At 34.3% G+C, this 26901-nt stretch overlaps 1 protein-coding gene and 1 non-coding gene across 2 annotated transcripts; both read left to right on the plus strand.

Annotated features, from left to right (window-relative positions):
• The first annotated feature begins 3399 nt into the window (after nt 1-3399).
• Nucleotides 3400-25598, plus strand: LOC112127935. The gene is made up of 3 exons (XM_024229524.1): nt 3400-3556; nt 4425-4740; nt 25536-25598. The coding sequence occupies exons 1-2, from the start codon at nt 3545-3547 to the stop codon at nt 4737-4739; spliced, it is 327 nt and encodes a 108-aa protein (XP_024085292.1). The 5' UTR covers nt 3400-3544; the 3' UTR covers nt 4740; nt 25536-25598.
• Nucleotides 6485-6556, plus strand: Trnaq-uug. The gene has a single exon. It is a non-coding gene; the product is annotated as a tRNA-Gln (tRNA).
• Nucleotides 25599-26901: the final 1303 nt, after the last annotated feature.

A 26901-nucleotide genomic window follows, 5' to 3' on the forward strand; every position in this document is an offset into this window, starting at 1 on the left:
CATTCTTTGGCAAATAATATTCACCCTTTTACAGATCCGATTCCCCATTTTGAAGATCAAATTCATCCTCTTGCAAATCAAATTCATTCTTTTGCAAATCATATTCACCGTTTTGCAAATCAAATATTTCCACGTGTATATCTTATATTTAATAATCTTCAAATAATGTTAATTAAACTGTAAGAAATCGATGACAAATGGTCAGGTTAAAACTATAAAAAGTAATCGAAAATCGGGTTCCCATAGTCATTTTTGCCTGAACCGATTTGCAAACGAATTTATTTTTGATGAAATCGAATCTACGAAATAGAACTGTTGAATCTGCAAGATGTAGGCTATTTGAAAAACGAAAATTTTATTTTTAAACTCTTGGCTCCTATTTATGAAGATCGATACGAGGTCGGCTTTCGGAGGATCTTCATCCGATTAAGGATTGGCCATACGAGGTTGACACTTACTTCTGTGTCTGGCATGTAGAGTAAGGGTGCTCGATGCCTCCCACCCAATTGAAGGGTGTAGTTTTTTGGCTTTGTATTGAGAGCGTGTTGGAATGAGAATTGTGCGAGTATTTGGGTCCACTGTTCCGATTTATAGAGTAAACAAGACTGATTTTTTGTACATATATGGTTTATAGATGTCTCGTGTTTCTTTGTGTACATTGAGAGTGAATGTATTTATTAGAGTGAATGTATTTATTAGAGTGAATGTGTATTGTGAAAGGGCCGATGGCGGAATATTGTGTACCCCATAATAAGAATTGCCCATTTGACACATTATTGTGAAAGTCACCGAAGAAATAGTAGAAGATCTCTGGGTCCTCAAATAGAAACAATGATGCATAGAACATTTTATGAGCGGATCAGTGGGTGCAGCTCATTGAGCAACGGCTTAAGATATGTTCAGTTAACAAATTTGAAAGACTAGAACGATTCTATTGTTTGAATTTAGATTATGGACATAAGTTAATTTATAAGGGGGTGCATGGTGTATCAACAGACAAATTCGATGGTGTTGTTGAGTCTTGTTAGACCCTCCCTAAACGCTGCTATTTCAACTACCATCTCATAAAATTCTACAGGCACTCAAGATGTACCAGACTTCCGAGGGGGCTGGTTTTCAGTACTTGCGCAATAAAGTCCAAGTGTCAGGTGTTAACTTCGATTCCCCGCATCGCCTTTGGGATTGTCGATGATGTTTAAATTTGGTGTTGGATTTATGTACGGTCCCACGCGAGTAATCAACGATTTCAGTATTTGATTTAAGCCATCAAAACCATAAGCATAGTAAGGATTCCAGACAACACATACTGTACTGTACTAGACGGAATAAAGCCTTTTAACCATTGCAGTACTTTTGAAACAAGACGCCAGTCGTTTTCCTGAAAACTTTAGAAAACCCTAAGCGAATATGTTCAGAAAACTAGAAAATATATCAAGAAGAACACCAAGATGACAGATTGTGATGACACGAGATATACTATGACAGCTGGATATATCATAACAAAAGTTAATATAGAGTGAATGACCAATCCAAAAATTAACACAATTTCATCATAGAACACGATAGTCATCGAGAGAGTTAAGGTCGTAAGTAAAATTCTTGGTCTGGACCGAGGAAGTCTGACTCGAATCAGGGAGAGATTGTTCAAATACAATATAAACAGTACTGGGCAATGGTGTTAACCCTAGAGAATCAATACATATATTGTTATATTGCAAGAAAATTCATTTTTCTGTCACACATGTAAGGAGGAATCCATTCAAAAACATTTCCCCCTAAGCAGACAACTCAACTTGAATAATAATCTCATGGGGTCGAAACTCAAACCTGAGAACCACTTTCTATAGCATTAATAATAAATTCTCTAAAAAGTAAAAAAAATGTGGTAGTTAACTTTCTAGCAACAAATGTGAATGAGCCAAATTCACTAAGCATAGTTTGAATAGACAGATATTCACGATGGGCGAAAAGGCAGGCATACAAACGAACTTTCCCAAACCTCAAGTACTAGATTTTGAGATAAAGAATTTGTAAACCAAAAAATATAAAGTTATTTAAAAATATATAAGGTTCACAGCACAACGTTTCGAAGTAATAGTAGAGACCATGGGCACCATAACTTGTCAACTAAAACAGACTTTTCAATATCACAGTGAGAAAGGATCACAAATGAGGAAATCGTGACCACACCATTCGCACTAATAAATACAATAACAAACCACATTTCATTCATACTATCCCAGAGTAGGCGATGTTTGACAGGGTAATTGGGGGATAAGCCCTTCCATTTGCGCTAACCTATTCACCCTATGCACCCTATTCGCGCAAATAAACACATTCACACACCAGACTTATATTTCTAGGGGTAATTGGGGATGAGCCCCTCAAGTCCCGCTAATAAATGTAGTCACACACCAGACTAATTCACACTGCCTTATAATAGTTGATATCTTTCGGGATAATTGGGAATTATTCCCTCCATTCACGCTAATAAATACATCCAAACAAAATACTCTGTTGTCACTGCATCATAAGTCGATATTGCTCGGGATAATTAGGGATAAGCCCCCTCCATTCGCCCAAATAAATACACCATACTTTGGTTACACCGACCAACAGTAGTCGATATTCCGCGGAATAATTTTGATGAGCTCTTCCATTCGCGTTAATAAAGTAATCACACACCAGACTTTGTTCACACCACCCCAAAGTATTCGATATTCTTCGGGGCAATTGGGGATGAGTCCCTCCATTCGCTTTAATAAATTACATTCACACTACCCCAGAGTACAGGATTTACTTGGGGTATTTGGGGATAAGCCCTTCATTTACGCTAATAAATACATTCGCACACCAGCCTTCGTTCATACTATCCCAGAGTTCTCGATATTTCTCGGGGCAAGTCCTCCATTCTCGCTAATATATTCATTCACACAGTAGGCTTTGTTTATTATTTATTTATTACTACCTCAGTGTAGTTTATATTTCTCAGTGTAATTGAGGATAAACCCCACAAAAATTAAATATAGAGTTCTGCGAGCTATTTCTAGATATATTGAGTGATTAAACGAAAGCTTTTTATAATTTATTCATTAAAATGAAAAGTTCCCTTTATAAACTTGGAAATCCGAATGGAACAGATTTTATTTGCAATTTTAGACCCCGCTCTTTAAAAAAACCAAAAAAACCCATTATTTTCATTTCAGTACCTCTTTCGTTCAGTTGTCAAATAACCTAGAAATGAAACAGTTTCAAATAACTTTTTGGCACGATGCGCGTGGGCCAAAATACTGGTTGTAGCGAGGTGGGTGGAGGGGTCGTGCCTACTTAAGGGGGTGTAAACATCCCCTCCGTTATTTCGCCTTCAACCCTCGCCACGTGACGACAACCGACGGCTATGCGATTGTTTATTTCCAGCGCGTAATTTTAAAAATTTTCCTCTGTGCTTGAAGAGGATGTTTGTTGTAAAACTTTTCTTAAAGTGTGGACAGTGCCTTATATCCGTGTAAAAATTATATTTTGGATTTCCTCATCACTTCGTAACATGTACAATAAGGTTAGTTTTTTCTAAAAATTTTTCTAACGGACTGCTTGCTGATGTGAAATAGGATCAGGTTATGCTAACCTCGAAACATACAATTTTTATTGTAGAGGTTAAGTCCTGTGATTGTTCGAATATTTCGGGACTTGGCTTTCCTAAGTCCACATTAAATCAAAAGGCCGATTATTTATTTAAAAAAATCTACTAAATAATCGCCTGATTTTAATAATAGTCATAAGGTGGATGCCTAGTATAGTTTCCTCTTTGTACTAGGTTTTGCCTTTCGATTTTTTTAAAATTTCTTTTTACGCATACAAAGATTTTTTAAAATTTAATTTTTGACTTTATAACTCAATTCTACGTACAGCATTGAAGTATGAGGAAAACTGATCTTTTAATTTGGCCTGCATGTAAAACTAGCGGTCATAGAAAAATACAATTTAAGATGTAATACAAGAAAATACAATTCACATACATATGAAAAAAAGACTAACACAACACCAATACGACACCACAAGAATAGCACCACATTTTATGTGAGTATGAAATGCTTGGTTTCAAAATTTATATTTACATCTTAAGTTGTATTTTTTCTAATCAAGATATGTTTTGTAATTTACCCACGCCCTGAAGATGACCCGAATAAAGGTCAAAAAAGTAAAAAAAGGTGTTTTTCTAAACTACCTCGTTCTTGACCGCTCCTCACGAGTACGACAAATTAAAGAAGAAAGTAAATTTTTCAAAAGATTTATTTTTTCTTGGGTTAACTGTGAAATGAAAATGTTTTGGTGTATATTTGGAAAAATTTATTATAAAAAAAACCCTGTTTTTGACAGTTTTTTGACGACTCGAACCGTTTCATTGGGCGTCACGTTTGTTTCAGGGCCAAGATAACAAAGAGCTCCAAATCCCACTGAGCGGGAGAGGCGGTTTCGGTCTGAGGTTGATGGAGAGCTACCCGGGCCTCCCGGCACACTTTTTACACCAGCTCCAGCCTCAGTTTTTCCACCCGGTACCCTTCCCGGCCTCCGTGCCCTCGGCTTTCGCACCCCCGCCTCTCAAAGCGCTGAAACTGGAGGATATGCTGTCACCGATCAGCGTCTCCGTCTCGCCCTCGCCTGAAGACCTGACCGACGATGCCAGGGAGCCGACACCCGGATCCGAACTCTCCACACCGGACGACGGACACCTACTTTGACGTAAGTTCATCTCTCAACTCAACGCATGTCTCTTGTCCACGATCAAACGGAGTCGCATTTTTGCACATTTAATTCAATTTCGTGCTGTGCGACACCTTAATCTACTCCTAAACATAAAACATACATCAGGATGATCAGTAAGTCAAAAGCAGCATATATTTTTTCAATTCTGTCTCCTGTTGGTTAAAAAGAACCTATTCCTACATGACAATTTATACGTTTTTTAGTTCTAAACCGTATATACATATGAAATTGAGATAATGTCTGGTTTTATAAGCAGGGATATGGAAATTAAGATGGTATAGAAGATCAAGACAGTCAACAAGTCTTGTAACAATTTGTAGGCGAAGAATGTTGAGTCTTTAGTTTAGAAAATGTACTACCAAATACTCCAGCCTTTCTATACTAAACTATACGCAAAACGCTTCTGGAATTCAAATAAGACCACTGTATTACAAAACGTGAAGAAAGAGCCTTTGAAATTTTGTAGTTAATCAACATGAGTCTTAAAATTCAAATGATTATTCTTTAATCTCCTTTCTTTTAATCTACGTTCTTTAAGCTAAATCCAAATAATGGATAACCATAAAAAACTTAAATCATAGTGGGAGAATGTAACAGTTTAAAGTGGTAGATGAATCGACCACGTTTTTATCAACGAATACTCTGCATCTCTGTTTGGTTAGGAAAAAAACCAGTTCATTTTCATCTGCTAAGCTTTCGGCATATTTTAAGGTCATCATTAGAGCAAAACTATCTTAAAGATGTTTAAAAATTGTATAATTAAATTTTTAATATACGGTATCAAATTTCTTTGAAGTTGAATCAGTAACAGTGCCAAGCCATAGGAAATGTCGTTTATAAAGAGTATAAACAAGAAAGGACAAAGATGTGACCCTTGGGAACTCCAGAGGGGACAAAAGTCCTTGGCAAATCTTAAAGATGTCTACAAACAGATATAATTAAGTTTTTAATAGATGGTATCAAATTTCGTTGAAGTTAGATTCAGCAACAGTGCCGAGCCATAGGAAATGTCGTTATAAAGAATATAAACAAGAAAGGATAAAGATGTGAGCCTTGAGTGACTCCAGAGTGGACAAAAGTCCTTGGCAAATCTTAAAGATGTCTACAAATTGATATAATTAAGTTTTTATTAGATGATTTAAAATTTCTTTGAAGACCGACACAGTAACATTGTCAAGCAATATGAAATGTCGTTTGTAAAGAATATAAACAAGTAAGGACAAAGATGTGAGCCTTGAGGGACTCCAGAGGGACAAATGTTCTTGGAAATGTTGGTCCTATCTTCAAAGAAATTTGAAACCATATATTAAAAATTAATCGTCAATTTGTAGACATATTTAAGGTTGTTTTGCCCTTACGATGACCTTAAAATAGATCGGAAGCTTGGCATATAATAATTGAATTTGTTTTTTCAATCCAGACCGATTTCTAGTGTATTCGTGAAAATGTATACAGGTACACATTTCTTCACATCAAAGGATCATTTGATTTCAATTCTACAGAATTTAAGATTTTAACATTATCAGGAAAGTGTGGAAAATGTATAGGAAATGTAGTTTATAATCTTCACTATTTTTCGTGGTCCGCTTGACCAATTAGTATCGTTCAATTAATTAAGGTTTTTAGTTGAGATAAAAAAGTCATTGTCACGAGCGGGATTCGAACTCACGACCTTCGGCTTCAAACGCCGCTATTCTACCACTGAGCTTCAGTCTTAGAAGTCACGATAGCTCAGTGGTAGAGTAGCGGCGTTTGAAGCCGAAGGTCGTGAGTTCGAATCCCGCTCGTGACAATGACTTTTTTATCTCAACTAAAAACCTTAATTAATTGTACGGTAGTTTATAACGTGTATATATATATATGAAGGAGCAAAGGAGTCTTGAGGAACTCCAGAGGAGACAAAACATTTTTTGAGGCTAAATATAATAATTCTATAGGGATCTGTTTTGACTTGTTTCGTGGTCGATAAAAATGGTAAAAAGTCAATACTTTGATATTAAAATCAGTGGAACTCTTCTACGTTTTAAAATCGTATTTGTGTATTGTTTGTCTTGTAAATTTTGAAATAACTTTTCCACTTTTTTAATGTAAATCTTTTGGTTTGTATGTTTAAAAAATATTGCGTATAAAACAGATCTAATTTTAGCCTTTCGACCACAAAAAATCCTTGTTTTTTGACCAAACAAATTGAGAAAGTTTTTAAAAATATTCGTCCTTGCCATTTAATGATAAGTTCGAGCATATTTATTTCCATTTAGAAAGAATTATAAAATTATAATATTATAAATGATTTCTACTTATTCACTAAGATGTGCTGTCGATTCTATTTCATTTGGCCGACGTTTCGGAAAAAATGGTTTCTTTTCTCAAGACAAAACGCCCGTGAACACAGCATATTTTGAAAAACAGGAATAATAAATGATTTAATATGAATTAATTGTTTTTCAAACTTTTTACACGTAACTCACGAGCAATGATTTTCAATATTTCTTTGGTTTAATTTTAAAAAACTTTTTTATAGATGCATTTTCATGATTATTTTGTAATTTATATAGGTAAATTGTATATAACTTAAAAAATGCTCCTCAGCAAGCATCAATGTAATCAATTAATCTCTATGCCAGGGCCTACAGAAATAATTAAATCATAACAATAAAGTAAAGAAAAAAAATAAGTAGTATAAAACGTAGCGACCAAGAAAATTAACGATGAAATGAATAAAAAGAACCAATAAGAGTAAATAATAAACTAATAATTAAATTCTTTTATCTGTCAAATTACCCATTTAACTTCAAATTAAAAGTTTCTTCATTTGAAATATAAACATGTAAAGTAAAATTCTTGGATATTTATTTATTAAACAGAGTTCGATTTGACGGGGAAATCGTTTAATGTGAAATTAAAAAGGGTTCATTTAAAAATTGTATATTTGAAGTTAAAAGTGTTAATTTCAAATTAAAAAAAGGGCTAATTTGCTGGAGAAAAGGGTTAATTGGACGGAAAAACTTTGTAACTTGTTACCAGACGATTTAAAACAAAATTCTCAACAATTCTAGATTTTACTTTACATGCTTATTTTTCACTCCATCTCCTAGTTTTTTTTAATGCTTTAAAGAAAGGGTTAATTTGAAATTAAAAATTGGGTAGTGTTAATTTTAATCTAAAATGGGTTAATTTGTCGGGAAAAAGCCATTTAACTTGTTACCAGTCAAATAAAAAATCTCAATTATTCAAGATTTTTTTAAATTCAAGTTATCAGTCAAATAAAAAAATCTCAATTATTCAAGATTTTTTCTTTACATGCTTATATTTCGTTTAATCTATTCGGGTTTTTAACGCTTTAAAGTTTACTAAAGGGCTAATTTGAAATTAAAAAAACGTTATTTTGTATTTGAAAAATGTTAATTTCAAATTAAAAAGGATTTATTTGATAGGAAAAAAAGAGTTTATTTGTCGTGAAAAAGCTATTCAATTTAGATATTACCAGTCAAATAAAAAAACAAAAAATTCTCAAATATTCAAGAATTTCAATTTATATGCTTGAATTTTATTCCATCTCATGGGTTTTTAATGCTTTAAAGAAAGGGTTAATTTGATTTTTTTAAATTAAATTGATTTATTTATTTGAATACATCCTGTACTGTTACAAATTTATATAGTGAATATAAATATATATGTAAAAGTATTAATAAATGGATACTTATAATAACAAATAACAATAATAATACTAATAATCAAACTATACTAATAAATGTACAATACTAAATACTAATAATACAATATAAAAGAGGAATAACCTCGTCAGAAGAAAATTTAGAAATAAGAAAAAACATAAATTTGAAGTTTAAACGTGATAATTTCAAATTTTAAAGGGTTAATTTGATGGGGGGAAATAGCCGAAAAATCTGGTATTAATTGAAGAATCATTTGCTCTTACATTTAATTTCAAATTTAAATATTAAATGTTATTAATTTTAAATGACTAAGGGTCTCATTCTATAAGACTATGGTCTTATAATATCCCAATTATTTTATACTATAAAATAAATTTAGTCAAACGTTAATTTGTACTTTAAATGTTTAATTTGACGAGAAAAATATACATAACTTGCTCTCATATAGAGGAGTTTTACTTTTCATGCTTATATATTTCATACCAACTCCTAAGTTTTTTATTGCTTTAAAGAAAGGGTTATTTCGAAATTAAAAAGGGTTAATTTGACGGAAAAAATATACTAACATGTTTCTATATTAATAAAGATTAAATAATACTAGATCCTTCCAATATCCACTGATGAATCAATTACACCAGTGATGAATTAACTTCGTCAACTTAAAGGATATATTTTTAAAGGTAAAACTATAGAAAAGGTATTTTATTCTTTATTTAAATACCCTAACGAACATTTTATGGTTTATGCTTGTCATCTACGGTTTATAATTAAGATTCAAGGCCAATCTTAACTTTCAAAATAACCTCTTTATATTCCAAAGTCTTTTATTCATGTAGGTAACGTTATAATTTAAATATTTGTAACTTTTCGGAAAGTTTTTCACTTTTATAATTTTTCTGAAGAGCGAATTAGTTTGACTTGTTCATTCAGACATGCTAGTTGCAATAAATTTCTAAACCATAAATTATAATTTGCTTTGGTTTCAATGTTCATTTTTTGACCAACTGGGTGCTTTGATTAAAAAAAAAAAAAAAAAAATATTGGCTGATGCTCACTTCTCTAATAAATCCAGCCTGTCTCGTCCGCAGTGACTTGAACAAAGCAGCCGGACGTCCTTATCAAAAAGACACTTGTTCGGCCATGCCCGTGATTCGAAAGCTAAATGACAAGTTGTTATTGTCAAGTGTGATAAGAAGTTTTCACCAAACGGTGCTTGGCGATGATTTATCCCTGTGAGGGGTAAGGGGCTCTGGAAGATGAAGGGATGAGACCTAAGTTTCGGTCATAATAACTTTAGTTCAACCACCAGATGGTCTCTCACTCCGTCTCTCTCTCTCTCGCGTACTCTCTCTATCTCTATCTTTCCTCTAATCGCCTAACTCTTGACAACTTTCTCCTCCATATTGATTTACTCACGCTGCGTTACTGCGCAAAGGTCAGTTTCATGCATTTTTTTTGACAGCAAAAATTTATCAACCCAGCCTCCAACGCTTGCAAATTATCAACTAAATCATTCATCCTTGAAAATATTATTATAAAAACTCACTCAAGAGGACAATCATCATAAATCTACACAACTAATGTAATTAAGGATCCAATACTCGACGTTCCGCCATCCTCTTCTACTATTCACGCTTGTGGATACATTCCCAGAATACATTTCTTTACAGTAGCACGATTCTCAAAAACCGAGAAATGACACCTTTCGGTTACGTAGGACATATCAAGCAAGCTATGTCTACATGATGGACAAATATACTGGCTCGATTCAGACGAGGATTCCGGTCCACAGACGCTGTTCTGTTGTTGACTATTTTCAACGCACTGTTTCTCATCAGTTACGTAGCCATTTTCTCTGACGGTCAGGCGGCACCTCATGCGAGGTAAAGGCAAAAAGGTTTGGAACGTACGGTTCCCCTGGCAGAATCAGTGGCTGACCAATGACCGACCTGGCATGGGTCCCCGGGCATTGGGGGCATAGAAGCAACGCCAATTCTCTTGGGCCCGATCTGTACTAACCAAAAAATGGATTCTTAATGAGTCTAAAAACTGTAGAACAATAGTTCCACGGATGAGGCGACGAGGGGCCGTCCGCAAGACTTAAAGGAATTACTCGAAAGGTAACCACAAAAGGACTTGGTTGGGCTCCTAACATGCCGCCTATGCATGTTCTGTCTCTACACCGGATAGGAGTAGAGACAGAAGAAACACTGTGTAGACGCCACGAAGAAGAGGAGATCGCAGAACATGTTTCATGTTTTTGTGAGAGTCGGTGTAGTTGTAGGTTCTTGTAACTAGGTGAGGAAAAGCACCTAGCAAGATCCTACCTAAGGAGCAGTTGGCAAGGCTATGGAAGTTGATTGAACTTAAGCTGGCCAGTGACTGAAAAACTAAAGTAGCACCATTGATCTACTCTGGTCGAGGTGCAGAAGGCCTTGTAACCATCTCTTTTTCCCTGTCGGAAAACCTTGTTCCACCTAGAGCATGTAGGAATGTCCTCCGATATCAGAATTGTGTTTAAGCTCGGCTGCGAGTTTTGGAACAAACAGGGCTATTTCAATGTATATAGTAATTAGTACATGTCTCGTTTTTTGTGTGGATATTGAGAGTGAATTATTAGAATGATGTGTAGTGAGAAAGTGTCGATTGTGGAATATTGAGTACCCATACGCGGGCTTTGACCCAAAAGTAAGTGTCCCACTTAATTTAAGAGTGTCATTCCTTGGCTTCGTATAGAGAGCGTGCCAAATGGTCAGGAGCACAATATATCTATGCAGGTCGAGATGCTGAAGACCTTGAGGCCACCTCTTTTATCCCTATCCATATCCTTATCCGTCAGTTACGTGTGACTATTAAGTACCTTATGTCTAAATACTGGTTCCACTCAAAGACTTCACCCTGAAGAGCGTCATAGATGAAATTCTGGAGAATAAATTTAAAATGCTTGACAAAGGAAGACCTGCGTTCTTTGAAAGATGAAATTTAGGGTCTGAGGAGGGGAAATTCGGATCTGTAGAACGAATTGGCTACGATGAAGGGAATCTCGGTGAAACAAGAAAAAATGATTGACCAAATGGATTGCAAACTGCGTCAACACAATTTGTAATTTAAAGGACTTCAAATCAAGGAAATAACCCGGGGATTTACATTGTTGAGTTTTGCAGACAGTTGCTGTCTGTGGAACTGGATCCATATAACATCCACGCTTACTGCATTGTGAGTAGAATCAAGGAAGGTCCTCTTTTAGTGTTTTTAACCGAATTAGGGATAAAATAAAAGTTTTAAAAAATTCAAGGGAACAGGTTTCTACGTACACAGGATCTCCCATTCCCAATATGACCAATATGAAGCTATCATCAAGGCGAAGAGTGAAGTCACGGTGGCGGTAGTTGCGGACAGCTTGAAACTTGAGAATCACACCTTCAGGTGGTGTCCCAAGTCTGGTTCGAAATATGGTGCTAAAAACGGTGTACCAATCCTTAAAAAACTTATAAATAGTAACTTTTCGATCACTGTTCAAAATTTGTTGTCAAATTCTTCTACAATGGATCCGAACGCCGGCAAGGCTGATTCCTGAGATCCATTCGTCTATCGACAGGCATTAATCTAGTAAAAAGATTTAAATTCTAATCCTCTTAATGTAACGTGCTGTAATATCAATGTTCTTGGTTCTAAACGTAATAATTTACTATTTTTCAAATCCTTTGACATTTTTATTTTATTAGAAACATTCATTATGGATACAATTCCAAAAGTCTATGTGGAATTTTTTGAGAATTACAATTAAAAGAGGCTACCGGCACAAAAAAAGTTCTAACTTTGGAAGACCTAAGGGTGGTTCTCTATGTGCTTTCAAGAGAAATATCATGAGTAACAAAATTGATTTTATTAATGTTTCTGAGCTATGTACATACATGTAGCTATGTACATCCTAAGCCAATTGTACGTTCTTCCAGTTTATTCAAACCCTTCTTCTTGGGATGTAGATTTCTTTAATTTAAATAAAAAAATGATTTCTTGAAATATTCCTGAATAACTATAAAATATTATGGGTGTTTCTTAGTGACCGGTTGTTACATAAATGGTTTAAGTCGTGAGGAGCGATCATCAGCGAATGTTCTGGTGTTGAAACTACGCCAAACTTTCGGTGTTTTATTTCACCTTCCTCAGGTCTAGATTCTCCGTCATTATTTAAAATTGTTTTCTCTTATCAACATGTATAAATATTTTTTCTCTCGTTTTATCATTTCTTATACTAAATACAATGTTTTTTAATAAATAGATGAATGACACTTTTTAACAACTATTATCTCAGACAAAAAGAATGAGTTTTTGTTTTTTATCTGTGGCAATAGTTTGTAAAAAGTGCTACTTATTTATTAAACAAACATTGTATTTGGTATAAGAAATGACAAAAAGAGAGACAAAATGTTTATACATGTTGATAAGAGAAAACTATTTTAAATACTGACAGAGAATGCCCTGAGGAATGTGAAATAAAACACCGAAAGCTTGGCGTAGTTTCAACACCAGAACATTCATTGGACCACATCCCCGATCCTACCAAATATCGTGTTAAAATTTATATTTACATCTTAAATTGTATGTATAGCGTTTTTCCGTCAAATTGGCCGTTTTTAATTTCAAACCAACCCTTTCTTTAAAGCATTAAAAAACTGATAAAATTAAATAATTATTTCATATTTTATAAAAAATTTCGAAATAGTACAATTCTAATTACTGAGTACGGAGTTATGTAAGCTCAAATTTGCAATAAAGACAATTGAAAAACCATTTATTTTTATATTTAATTTTATGTAACTTTTAATTGTAATTAATTTTCATGTGTTATTTTGTAAAAATTCTCAGATTAAAAGAAGAATCCTTTATTTTAATATAATGTTAAATTTGTTGGAGCTGTGAGGAGCGGTCAAGAATGAGGTAGTTTAGAAAAATACCTTTTTCATTTTTTGACAACGTTTCGACCTTTATTCCGGCCATCTTCAGAGCCTGGGTAAATTATAAAACACACGTTGATTGGAAAAAATACAATTTAAGATGCAATAATAAATTTAATAAAATAAATATTACACAACAGATGTATGGAACCAACATGGAACGCCGTAGATACGCCGACATTATAAAGCAAATAAACTATTAAACCTTAATTTCATATTTCCCTTTACTTCGTCTGTCGTTCTTAATAATTAACTTCCTTTCCAATATTGAATGCCGAATCACAAATCCAATCCAGAAAATCCCCATTCTTGGCTTCCTTTGAGTCAAATAAAACTGCCCATGATCAAAGAAATTTTTCCCAGATTTAGCGCGTCCCCCACCTTGTCACAATCATCAAAAAATAGCAAGATACAAATTCACGTTTCACAATACTGTCACACAACACCAAAATGGCACCACAAAAATAGCACCACACTTTATGTGAGTATAAAATTCTTGGTTCAAAATTTATATTTACATCTTAAATTGTATTTTTTCCAATCAACGTATGCTTTGTAATTTGCCCATGCCCCTAACATGTGTAGTATATGTATTAGAGAATTTTGGAAAAGGGCGCCAGCCTAAAAGAGGGCGCCACAAAAAGATAGAGAGTTTTCGTGGGGAAAAAAACCTCTCCGGTAAAAAAAGGATTTTTTCTCTCTCTTCTCTTCTTGGGTCGACCACGTGAATACGTCCTTTAGATTTCTGATCTCTCCTAATTTAAAAATTAATATTTAATATCTCAGCTGAGTGTGATTTGCGAGTAAAGTCTTTATCATAAATTTTTATTGTTTGTAAATTAATGTATATATGTTTTCTATTATTTTTTTAATTAGAAGGATTAACTTTATTTTAAATTTTGTTTTTATTTTTCTTCTTTAAACCTTTTTTTTTCTGAGGGGATTCACGTAGTTACCATAATTTTTAGCTTTAACTATTCCTTACTTAGTTTATGAATATGATTACCAACTTTCAACCTTGTCAGAAATTGAACAAAACATAATTTATCAAGTCTATTCTTAAAATAATAATAGCCTAGTTCTAGTTTATGTTTAAGACTGTTCGTTTTGTCTTTTAAGTGAGTTAAATTGTGAACTTAAATTAAATACGTTTACTATTTAATACGGCGGATGCGTAGCGTTTTGTATGAGCTGCTTTTTGATAAGACCCAATTTGGATGACTTCGTTCAAGAAAGAGTGTTAGAATTTAGATAGCACATTTTGTGAATTAAATATAGTTTTCTCTGTTTAAATACAGCGATGAAATGTTAGAATAAATGAAATTTAAAAAAACTTCGTATTCCAGCCAAAAATGCTCTGTGGCAATGACGATAGTTTCTGCGCTGGTAGGAAGATAGTTTCCTCGGCATCTCAGCGACAATTAATATCGGCTATTAAATTTCCTGAATAGTTAGAAAGATAAGAAAAATCATGAAAACTGTAAAGGCATTCAAACACTACCACTAGAAAGAATAGCAGGCAATTTTGAGTCGAAGAGATTTTTAGCCAATGCAAGTATTAAATGGAAACAGGGAAATATAGGTAATAAAAAACAATTTCACACACAGTAAACCTAGTTTGTGACCATGAGGACATCATTTAGTAATAATCCTTAACTTTAAATTTCCTTCTTGCCCTGCTTTATTTTTTTTTAATTGCTTTAATATAAACAGTTAATTTATCAGCTTGTTGATTGATTAATTAACGTAACGTTGTTTCTAAATCTGCCCTGACGGCGCAAGGCCAACACTTCTGCAACACACACAAGTCTTGCGGGTTTAGTATGCCAGGTGTCCCGTTTAAAAACCCCATAGTTCAAATTGATTTTTCTTTTTATTTCTAGTTAATAAATATGTTTATAGTTAGTTAATATATATGATATATGTAAATCATAAACATAAAACATAAATACAAAAACAAAAAAAAAACAATTTTACATAGTAAATATATTTTATGACGACGTGGATATCATTTAGTATTAATCCTTATTTTTGTACATATTTTCTTCTTATCCCGTTTATAACGCACACAATTAAAATATCTATAAACTAAATATAAAAATATTGAGCGATATTTGTGGGCGTCTTAAACGGGGGGTGGGTCCTGTATATACTTTAATCAGGCTGAAGTAAGGAAATTAAATGAGACAATTTTTATTGATTTTTAGTCAAGGATTCGGCCAGGAAGAAAAACATTTAAGAAAATTCTGACTCTCCGGAAGCCCATCTTCAGGGACATTGGTATGAGCATTATTTTTTAGAGGGTGATAAGAAAGGAATTACAAATACTCATATTCCCTTTTCCATCACATATTTTGAAAATGAGTGTTCCGAATATGTTCTACATCCCTGATAATGTCTCCGAGAGAGCCAAAACCTCGAGAAATATGCAAATCTAAAAAACTGATCTCTGATAAAATTTTATTTCTGAAACAAATTAAAAACTGAACCTATATATAGCTTTTTCTTTCAAATTGACCCTTTTTGACATTGAATTAAGTTTTTAAATTTTAATTAACTCTTTTTAAGTTCCCATTAACCTTTTTTAACGTCAAATGAATTACCGTTAAAGTTAAAACGGTTCGATGTAGGAAAGGAAAACACAAAGGGCTTACAGTTAAATATAAAAACAAATTAATTATGATTATTTTAAGAATCTTTTAAATATAAAATAATCATTTTATATACCGATTGTGTTATATCGTAAAAAAACTTGAATTATTAGGAAAACCATTTGTTTTTATATTTAATTTTATATAACTTACCTGCAAATATACAGGTATTTTCTTAAAATGCTTATATTTCATACCATCTCCCAAGTTTTTGTAATGCGAACACAGAGGCCATTAATTAAGGAAGATAACAAAAGGTTTAATTTGCAGTTAAATAGGGTTAATATGACAGAAAAATGACAGAAAGTGTAAAATAATCGGCTCTTTGGTGGCTATATAATAACTAAAAAATTAATTACAATTACAAATAAAATTATATAAAAATAAATATAAAAACAAATGATAAATAAGGGATTTTTTAAAACTTTTAGAAATGTGAGAAAGTGTGATTTTTAAAAGATGAATAAGGGCCCTGGCTATGATTGTAACATTAATGCCAAAAAAAGCCGAATTATTTTATATAAAAGAAGAAGTTTTAATCTTTTTTTTTAATGTAGTAATTTTGATGTTTACATTTGATATCATCTCCTAATGTTTTTTAATGTTTAAAAGAAAGAGTAAATTTAAAATCACAGAGGGGTAATTTAAAGTTAAAATTAAATTTGAAGCTAAACATATGATTAATTTGAAATTAAAAAAGCCTAGGTTGAAATTAAAAGGGATTAAAAAAATTGAAGTTAAAGGCCTTATTTTTTTTATTTAATTTTATGTTAATGTAAATTGTAATTGTCATTAATTTTTCTATGGTCTTTTTAGAGCTCACTTATTGTATATTTAAAAAAAATCGCAAATCTATAGAAATTTTATTTTACATGCTTATATTTCATAACATTTCGTTTTTGATTAATGCTTTAAAGAAAGGGAGAATTTGAAATTAAAAAGGTTTAAAAATGGTTGATTTTAAATTAAAATAGAGTAGTTTGAAACTGAAAAGGTTTAATTTGAAATTAAAACGGGGCAATTTAAAATTAAAAAGGGTTAACGGAAAAAGCTATATTGATATTTTCATAAATTCATTAAAATTAATTCAAGAAATTGTCTATAGCTACATAAAAAATATTGATTAAGTTAATTTGTATAACTTACAATTATATTTATAATATAGTGTATTTCTATTTTATGTAGGATGTGATATATATAAAATTTCGTATAAAACGGGAAATGCAATAAAAATAAGTCTCATGACTTCCACACAGGGTTTTGGTTTATTATTATTGCGGGTTTTCCTTGAGTTAAATCTGTCTCTGAGGAAAAATTCTAACTCGATTTTAAAATCCGAAGAAAAAATAAAAAGTTCCTGTCGGTATACTTTTCCCCAGTACTCTTCACAATATTGAAACGATAAGTTGTTCATTTTATGAAACAATAATGGGCACACATTTATAGCGAGGCGTTCTTAAAACAACAACCGGAGGTGTCAGAATTTTGTCGCAACGTTCCCAGATTTTCAAAACCCAAAAAAACCAAAAATATTAATTGTAATAGACAATAGTTTGAAAAAATGGTACGGAAACATGGCAACATTTTAGCTTCTCTTTGAATAAATAAATGTCATAAAAAAATTTGAAATACGGTTTAATTTTCGTATTTGACGCTTAATAATGCATCTTTTTTCTTTCAGTAAATTCTTCGTTTCTTTGTAACACTTCAAGTACAAGTGTTATAAAGAATCAGCTGTATATGCTCGTCCGTGTTTTATTTTCTTTGATTATTACGACAATCCAGAATCAGGAATAATAGAAGATATATCCCATAGTATCAACTTAAATCTTGCTAGTCTTTTGAATTGCCGTAAAGCCGTTAGTTATTGTTGGTAAAGGGGGTTTTTTCGTAAGTTAAGAAATGTCGACAAGTTGTTGAATAACCGACGAGGGTGTCGAGTCCCCATCCCTATAAGTAAAGGATTATCGTTAGGCCGTGTGTTCTTCTCCTCTTTCCCCGCCATACATTTTTCATGAGTCGTTTTCCACCTGCTCACCTCAAGGGCAATTTGTAAGCGTCTTAATGCCGGCTAAACCTGTTTTCTTTTTTCTCTTATGCATTTTGTCTGAAATTCCATCTTTCCTTTCAAAGTTGATGTTTAAATATGAAGACTTTTTGGAACTAAAGTTATTACTGTAATTAATATAAAACTGGTATACTTCGGACAACGGACTGGATGTGTTGTTGTTGAGCCGTTGAGGTTTTACTTCTATTCTGTAGAAATTTGATGTTTGAAAATATCCAACGTAAAACTTGTAAAATACTACCATTAACAAAAAACACTACAATTTAAATAAAATTCAATAATCAACTCATAAACTAGGTATTACATTTGATCATTGTCAAATAATATTTATGTATGGTTTTGTTCATTGTACGTCACGTATGGTCTGAATTATAAATTCAAATATGGCTAACAAGGGGATGACCACGGATTTGGCTCAAAAGTTTTTTGGTGATTCTAATCTTCAAAATATCGGGCATTTCTCGACCTAAAATGATTTTATAAACAGATTATCTGAAAGAAGTGGAACGTATCTTTTTAACGACGTATATAGCATTAAAATAAAATAAATATTTTCATAAGAAAATATACAAAATAGCAAAAGAATTTGTCAAAAATTAATCTCGTTTTTTTAGATAGAAATAATAGTCCGATTTTAATGTATGATAAACTTATAAAATACACTTGAACTTCATTATTTTGAAACAGGAGGAACCAAATATAATTAATTTAGATTAAAAGAATATTATTTTTGTTGTATTTATTTCATTGTTGGTTAACAAAAAAACAAAACTGTTCTACGACGTAGAGTATTCTAATTTGGTATGGTTTAAAAAGATAAACCAAGAAAATATTGCTTTTTTGCATATTTTCACCAAACTTTTCACAAGACATTCGCGGAAATCGGTGTAAGTTAACATTTTGACTGATGATTTCGACGACCTTCTTCGCCTGCCTGGTTCGAGTTGTACCATAATTTTCCTCAAAAGCTAGCAGACTGAATTTTATGGTTGAAATTCGTTTTAAAGAAATTGTCAAGAGCATTCATGGTTCATAACTGAACCAAAAATTCAGATCGGACTATTATTACCGCCATTAAAAAAGTGAACTTAATTTCTGACAAATTATTTTGTTATTTTGCGTATTTTCTTACAGATAGATTTCATATATTTTAATGGTATGTACGTCGTTAAAAAGCTACGTTCTTCTTCTTTTAAAAGGTCTGTTGACGTTGAAATTCTTTTAGCCGTTTTTGAGTTAAAGCCGTTTTGATTAGATATTCCGATGACTTCTCAAATATCGAAATTAGTGGTGAAAAACTCGATAAATTTAATTTCAAACAAATATTTATATTTAGGTATTAAAAGGAAATTGTATACTAGTTTCCTGGAAAAAAATTTTTTGGCCTAATTTAGTTGAAAAATATTTGGGTTTTAAAAATGTTTTGGTTATTGATAAACTTCGATAGGTTCTGATATATTTTTGTTGCAAGTAGAACGGCGAAATAAAAATATTAAAATACAGGAAATTTCAACTTTCAACACTTTTTTTTGGCGAAACTAGAACCTGTGTAGGCCCAGCCGATGATGTTTCCGTCCCAGACGTCACTTCTATATCCGTCATCCAATTAAGGCGTGACGGACGTGCTGATGTTGTAGCTACCGCCAAAGGTGGCGGCAGCTTTGGTGGGGCGATGTTCGTCCCCGGCTTGTCGGACTGCTTCTCATGGCTAGCCGCGACTCCCCGTGCCGGGGACGTTTGGGAAGAGGATGTTACCATCCTCTTCTGGGGGAGGGTAGCATCAGCTACCCTTTCTATTTCCCCCGCCATCAACGGGGGGGGGGCTTTGGCGACTTCTCCTTTTGGAGGAGCAGCCGCCAGGGTTTGCTCCGCGACCCTCAGTCCAGGAGCGGGACTAACTGCAGCTTGGGCGTATGTCCCCGCAGTGCTCCTACTTTCGACCACTGCCCTGGCCTCTCGGAAGCTCATCCTGTCTATTACTTTGCGTTTTTGTATTTCTCGTTCTTTGGAGAGAACAAGGCAGCTGGCGGATCGAGCCGTATGGCATCACCCGCAATTCACGCAAGTGGGAGGGTGGCGTACCTAGATTCTTTCGGATGTGCTTCCCTCCCACACTCACACACTTCCTTTGGGGACTTACACCGCAGGGAGATATGCCAAACTTCTGGCAACGGTAACACTTTTATGGAGGTGGGATATAAGGGCGGACTTTCAATTTGTAGAAAGCCGCCCTTATTTCATCTGGGCACCTCGGGGCGTCAAAGGTGAGGATTAGACTCGCGGACGGGACAATTTGTCCGTTCCGGCGAGTGTTCATTCTCTTCACCTCCAACACACCCTGGTCCCCAAGGCCTTCTTGATTATCATGGACGCTGCTGTTCATGAGGTCACGGCATACTACCACCTCTCTGGAGGTGTTCATCTTTGGTGAGGGGCAACCTCGACCTCATGGCCATCAAGCGTCTTTAATGACAATAATCTTTCTTCGATTTGTTCACCTGTTATACCAATGCAGATCTTGTCCTCTCTACTCTTTGTGATGGAGTTTGTAACTCCTACGTTCTTTTTTATTTCCTTGTGTAGAAGGAAAGGGCAAGTGGACTTGAAGTCTCCCTCTTTCTTTTCTACGTTGTAGTACCTCGTTTGGTACGTCTCATAGAGAGGTGTAATCCCCATGATGCCGAGACCCAGCGACAAAGCACCACTCCGCGATTTCTTTTTGTCTTCCTTTTTGTCTATGTTACCTTCTTTTCTCTTTTTCTGTGCTGGTGACTCAGGAGTCCCAGGCACATGTTTCTCTGCTCTCTTTTCTGTCGTCCCTTTCGCTGAGTTGTTGGGGACTCTTCCTTTTCCCAGCTACGGGAACGAAGCCGGCATCCTCCTTCATGGAGTGGATGGTAGTGGTGGGGTGGTTGAAGAGAGTGCAAGGGGTAGAGGGATATGGGTCTTGGTGGCAGAGGGACCTTCCGGATTCTGATGAGGCAAATCCTTCAGGGGGATTGGCAAAGGCCTTTTACTACTTTTACTCCTTGTTCCATTGTTTCACCATTTTCATCGTCATTAGTTTTGAGTTTTGTCTGTAAGATTGCAATCCTCAGCCTTAGGAGGTGATCCCCCGGCCCATTCGGGTTCTTCTCCGATCTGCCCGCACCCTGTTGCTGTGCCCAGCACTGTAACCATCCAGTCGCCAGCCAGCTGGCGGTACTAGGCACCACAACATTATATACGAGGTGATAGGACTGCCTCCCCGGTGGCTAGTCCGGGGTTCGGGTACCTGTACTACCTCGCGGCCCAGGAGTGCCGTAACCCAGTTTTCCTCAAAAGAGAAGGTTTCACGGACACCCAAAGAGACCGGGAGATCCCCCCCTCCATATGAGAATTGTATGTTGTATTTGTAGTGTTTTGTGCACGGTTATTTACGTTTGTTATATTCGGGTTCCGAGGCCCTTGACAGCGTGCATCGGCCTGTGTGTTAGTGGTGGCATGTTGACGGAGGCCCAGACACCGTCCAAGTCCCCCGCCCTTACTCCACATAGTGGTGGCGAAGTTATGTACGTACTGGGTCGCCAATCCCAGGACGAGAGATTTTTAGTTCGTCTCAAGAACCTTCCTAGGGTGTATACTGTTAGTGGCTTAAGTCAGTGTAAGTCTAGGTAGGGGGGGGAGTGTGTAATACGTGAGGATGCAGTTTACCCTCATGCCCGGGAAGCATAAAATGTTTATTGCATTAAAGAAACTTTTTTTTAAAGTTCTAAAGTATTAATCTGACATAAAAAAGTTATATGAAGGTCCGAAAACAACAATTAAAAAAAAGTTGTAATGTCTGTTTTGCCAAAAGTGCGCCGATTTAACGGTCCAATTGATTTTAATGGCTTCTGTGCCGATAATTAAAGAAAAATAATTTAGCAATTAATAAAAAAAATCTTCAATTAAAAGAAGTATCCTTGAATTTTTATATTTTAGTTTGTTTAATTTTAAATTTTAATTGAAATTAATTTTCATATAGTTTTTAAGAGCCCAATTATATTACAATTATAAAACAACTCCCATATATTGAGAAATTTTAATTTACATGCTTATATATTCATACCATCTCCTAAGTTTTTAATGCTAGGAAAATATTTAAAAAAGTGTTAATTTGTAGTTTAAAATAGATAATTTGACGTTGAAAACACTCATCTGCTCGGACTCATATTATTAAGAAAAGTACACGTAGGCGTCTTAGACCAGTTAGGTTTATTTTGTTCTATTGATGGACATTTTAGATCACCTCTGAATTAGTATAGTGCCTTTCTAATGACCATAAAATGTCTGCTTTTTTATCATCCAATATTCTTGAGCAGTAAGATTAGTTGAACAAAGATGGGATGTTCTGCTGATTTACTCGGCGGTACTGTTTATCATAAATTATATTACAGTAAAACGATAAAGAATCCTCTATTTAGAAGAGATCTCCGTTTGATTCTGGGTCCTTTGTCCACATAGGATTTGAGTTATTTCTTTTTTCCCCTCAATAATTTATATTAATTATGTTTAAATAATTCACTCACAAATCACTCCCAAAAAAACTCATGACTTTCATCAAGTCAATCTGTCTGCCCTTAAGGTATTTCATTTATTATCAAGAGTTTATAACATTTGAACTTTTTGTTTGCACTGTCGAGAATATTTCACCATGCAATTAGTATTTTCAGTCCTATTTCTTCCCGGTTGAGTTCTTTTCGAGTAGGTAACAAAACTGTGGATTCACCAACCCCAATAAAATCAAAACGTGAAATACCTCGTGATTTATAACACGTCAATCTCAGTTCGACAAGCAGCATGTGATTTTGCAACGCCATATGAGTAATGATTGACTCCCCCAATCAATTAATCTTAACATATGCTGCACGACACCGGATTTACATTTCACCCGATGGATTAAAACAGTAAACCGTACAAAAATTAAATTCTAATTAAACGTGGGATGTTTCGCGCTCCCTGTTTGTTTCTTCGTTACTGAACATTTCCTTTTGTCCATCCTCGCTGGCTTGGCTGTCAGACGCCTTTTCGCCATCCTCAGTGGTGTGTTTGTGAGATTTTCGGAGTCGGGGATCTTTTAGAGAAATAAGCGACGGCATATAGGAAATTTAAATATTTGTTATATGCAGACATCTTACTGATATGCCTGGTAGTTTGACAGTAAATATCAAGAAATCCAAAATAATAATAGAAAAGGAAAAGGGAGGAAGATTGGGAAGGAAACCATCACAAACCTAAGAGTACGCCTGACAGCCTCCTATCTTTCCAAAAACATCTCAAACTGCGCTCATCAAATACTCCGAGTATGCAGCTCAGGGTTTCAGCTCAGGTAAAAATAGAGCAGAGAATAAGGTGTGACCTTCCCGCAGATTTTAAAAACTTTTAAAGCACAGTAGTGATTATAAATTAAACAGATATGCGAAGTAGTTAAACGTATATCGTCCCAAATAGCGAGCTGGTTGAAATTATATTCTTCCTTTGAGCATATGTATTTATTAGCGTAAAAAGAAATGTTTGAAAGTATTTGTGATAGAATAGCAAATTCTCACGAGCCCACCGATGTACCTAGGTTATTTAATTTTATCTATATTTGCAGTGTAATAGGAGGGTAATCACTGGCGTAATATCAAAAACCCCGGTGACGACCCGTTTGTGTAAATGTATTTATTTGCGTGAGTGGCTGAGTGTGGACACGGTCTGTAGTGGAATGTCGAATACTTATAGACACACCAAAGTAGTTTAGGTTATTTAGTTTAATGTATATTTTTGCAGTGAAACGGTGGGGTAGTCAATGGCGTAATTAGTTTTTCCCCGACAAACTAACCCTTTTCCCATCAAATTAGCTTTTCAAATTTCAAATTAACAGTTTTTAACTCCAAATTAATCCTTTTAAATTTCAAATTGACCTTTTTTAATTTCACAATAACTTTTATAACAAGCCCTTTTTAAAAAGAGCCCAATTATTTTACTTTAAAAAATTCGCAAATTAAAAGAAGAATACTTCGTTTTTATATTTAACAGTACAGAACTTTTTATTGTATTTGTAATTTTCACATGGTCTTCATAGCCCAATTATTGTATATTCAAAAATTTTTTGCAAATTAAAAGAAGAATCCTTCATTTTTACATTTAACAGTACATAACTTTTTATTATATTTGTAATTAATTTTCACATGGTCTTCATAGCCCAATTATTTTATATTTGTAAAAAAATTTGCAAATTGAAAAGAAGAATCCTTCATTTTTATATTTAACTGTACATAACTTTTATTGTAATTAATTTTCATATGGTCTTCACAGCCGAATTATTTTATTATTAAAATATTATGCAAATAAACAGGAATTTTACTTTACATGCTAACATTTCATAGCATCTCTTATGTTTTAAAGGTTTAAAGAAAGAATATTTAAAAAAAAACATTGAAATTCAAATGCGTTCATTTGAAGAAACAAAAAGATTAACTTGAAATTAAAAAGGGTTAATTTGAAATTAAAAAAGATTAATTTGAAGATAAAAAAATTTAGTGTTAAATTAAAAAGGGTTAATTTGAAGTTAAAAAAGGTTGATTTGCAGTTAACAAAGGTTAATTAAAAAAAGCATTGTTTGATGTTGAAAAGGGTTAGTTTTAAGTTAAAATTTAAATTTAAAAGGGGTTAATTTGAAATTTAAAAAAGTTAATTTGCAATCAAAAAATTCATCTGATGTTGAAAAGGGTTAGTTTCAAATTAAAACTTGTTGCTTTGTAGTTAAAAAGGTTAATTTAAACGTTGGTCGGGAGGGCGAGTTAGTTAATTTATTATTAATAGAACTAAACAGCCTCATCCGTCAAATAAAGGCAATAATTAGAAAAATAACCTTAAGACAAAATAATTTATTAATCATTCTGCCTCGCCGCGCTTATAACCCTAACCCCGCCAACTAACCTGCCTCGCCTAATGCTCAACGATTTTTTTAATAAAGACAACCAAATCAGAAAGAGCGTTTTCCAACTTCACTGGCCCAAATTAATTCAATCGCTTAGAGCAAACATGAATTTTAATTAATAAGTTTGGAAGCCACTGGTTTAATGTGTTTCGGACCGCAATTTCAATGGAAACGAGCCGTTTTCCGCATGGAGTTGTCAAAATTTGTTTTCACTCGTGCGTGGGGTGGACAACGTGGTCTTACTTGTCAAATTCACACGCACAACCCTGTAATTACGGCGTGTCATCAGACCTCGTCCAACTATCGCGAAATGATTACGTGTCGGCCGATAGCCCTCAGCCTTTTCCGCCGGTTTCAATTCCAATCCACACGTTGCATGCGATTATGGCACAAACACACATAACCAAACCCTGTGCAAAGGGCTGTAACAAGACTGAAATTTGGCTAATGCGATTGTTAAACATTGTCCCCCAGATGGCCTGTTACAAAACTCGAACCTGCTGCTCAGGAGCTTCGCGTTGGCTGCTTTTCTCAATACCGCAGGTAATAACACTCTACCTCTCTAATAATACTTTATGTAGATCTTTTCTAGCCCAGCAGGATATTAGTCAGTGCGAATATATCGATAACATCACAAACAAAAATTGTCTTTAGACAAAGAAACCTCTTAATGGTTAAAACCTTCTGCTGAGACGTGGTTCAATTCATTCCATTGATACGTTCGTTCGAGTAACAACCTACAACTTCGACAGGCCATCATCGTGAGTGTCGTAAGTCTTCGTGATCGGGTGTTGACAGTCAATCAGAGTTTTTTAAATCGTACACGATTTAAGAGTACTTGTCAAAGTCAGAATTCGGAATAGCGACGACTATCTTGTGGAGCAGTCGGCGTTTCCATCCCTCGTCTAACAAATCCTTCAATCCCGTTGATACCGGCGGATGACGGCTAAACGCGACCCACCGTTTCTTTTTACTTTATCTCCGGTGTACATGCAATTTTTTTTAAAAGTAAACCCCGACAGTTTTCTTCTTCAATCGCCTTTGTCACGTCGAATGTTGGGTTGGGAGGATGGCAATTCTACGAATGGCGTACTGAGCATCCGATAATTTGTTAAGATTAGTAGAAACTGTCTAAGATCTCTTTTAACTGGGTGTTCTGTACTTGATAAGTATTTGATGGAAATAGGAGTAGGATGACTCAAAACTCAAAATGTCCGGCACCTATTAGTAGCGGTTTAAACAATTAATTGTTTATTTGTAAAAAAAATACAGTGGTCTTTCAGAGTACGAAACTTCAGAGAGCGGAAAAAAATTGTAGCGCAAATTACAGATTTCATTTCTTATTTAACTGATTTGCAAACAAATTAGCGTGAAGTCTATATATAGTATATGTGTTATATACTCCACAAGAAAACAAAAATTTGAATAGTATAGAAATGAGAGGTCAAATGAAGTAATCATCCGTAATATTAAAACGACACTCCAATTTTGATGGGACTCAAGAGTTCTCTGTATGCTGAAACCCAGCCCCTCGACAACTACGCTACAATTTTATACAACCGAAGCCTACGGTTGAAGGGACGTTGGTGGCCGCAACGGTTTAGGCGTTGACACGGCGCTCATCGCTGTAAGGTAAAGGAACCGAGTTCGAATCCCCCGACCAAGGTTTTAATATTACGCCAGAGGTTACCCCCTATTAAACTGCAAATATATAAAACTATATAACCGAGACTACTTTGGCATGTCTTTGGGTTCTCTATATTTCACCATTGACGGTGTTAGGTTGGCCCTTGGAAAACAATTAACTACTACTTATTATACTAACATTTTATTATCTTTA

This window comes from Cimex lectularius, unplaced genomic scaffold, assembly GCF_000648675.2.
Source record: "Cimex lectularius strain Harlan isolate CLEC.00 unplaced genomic scaffold, Clec_2.1 scaffold284, whole genome shotgun sequence".
In the NCBI taxonomy this organism is placed as follows: Eukaryota; Metazoa; Arthropoda; class Insecta; order Hemiptera; family Cimicidae; genus Cimex; species Cimex lectularius.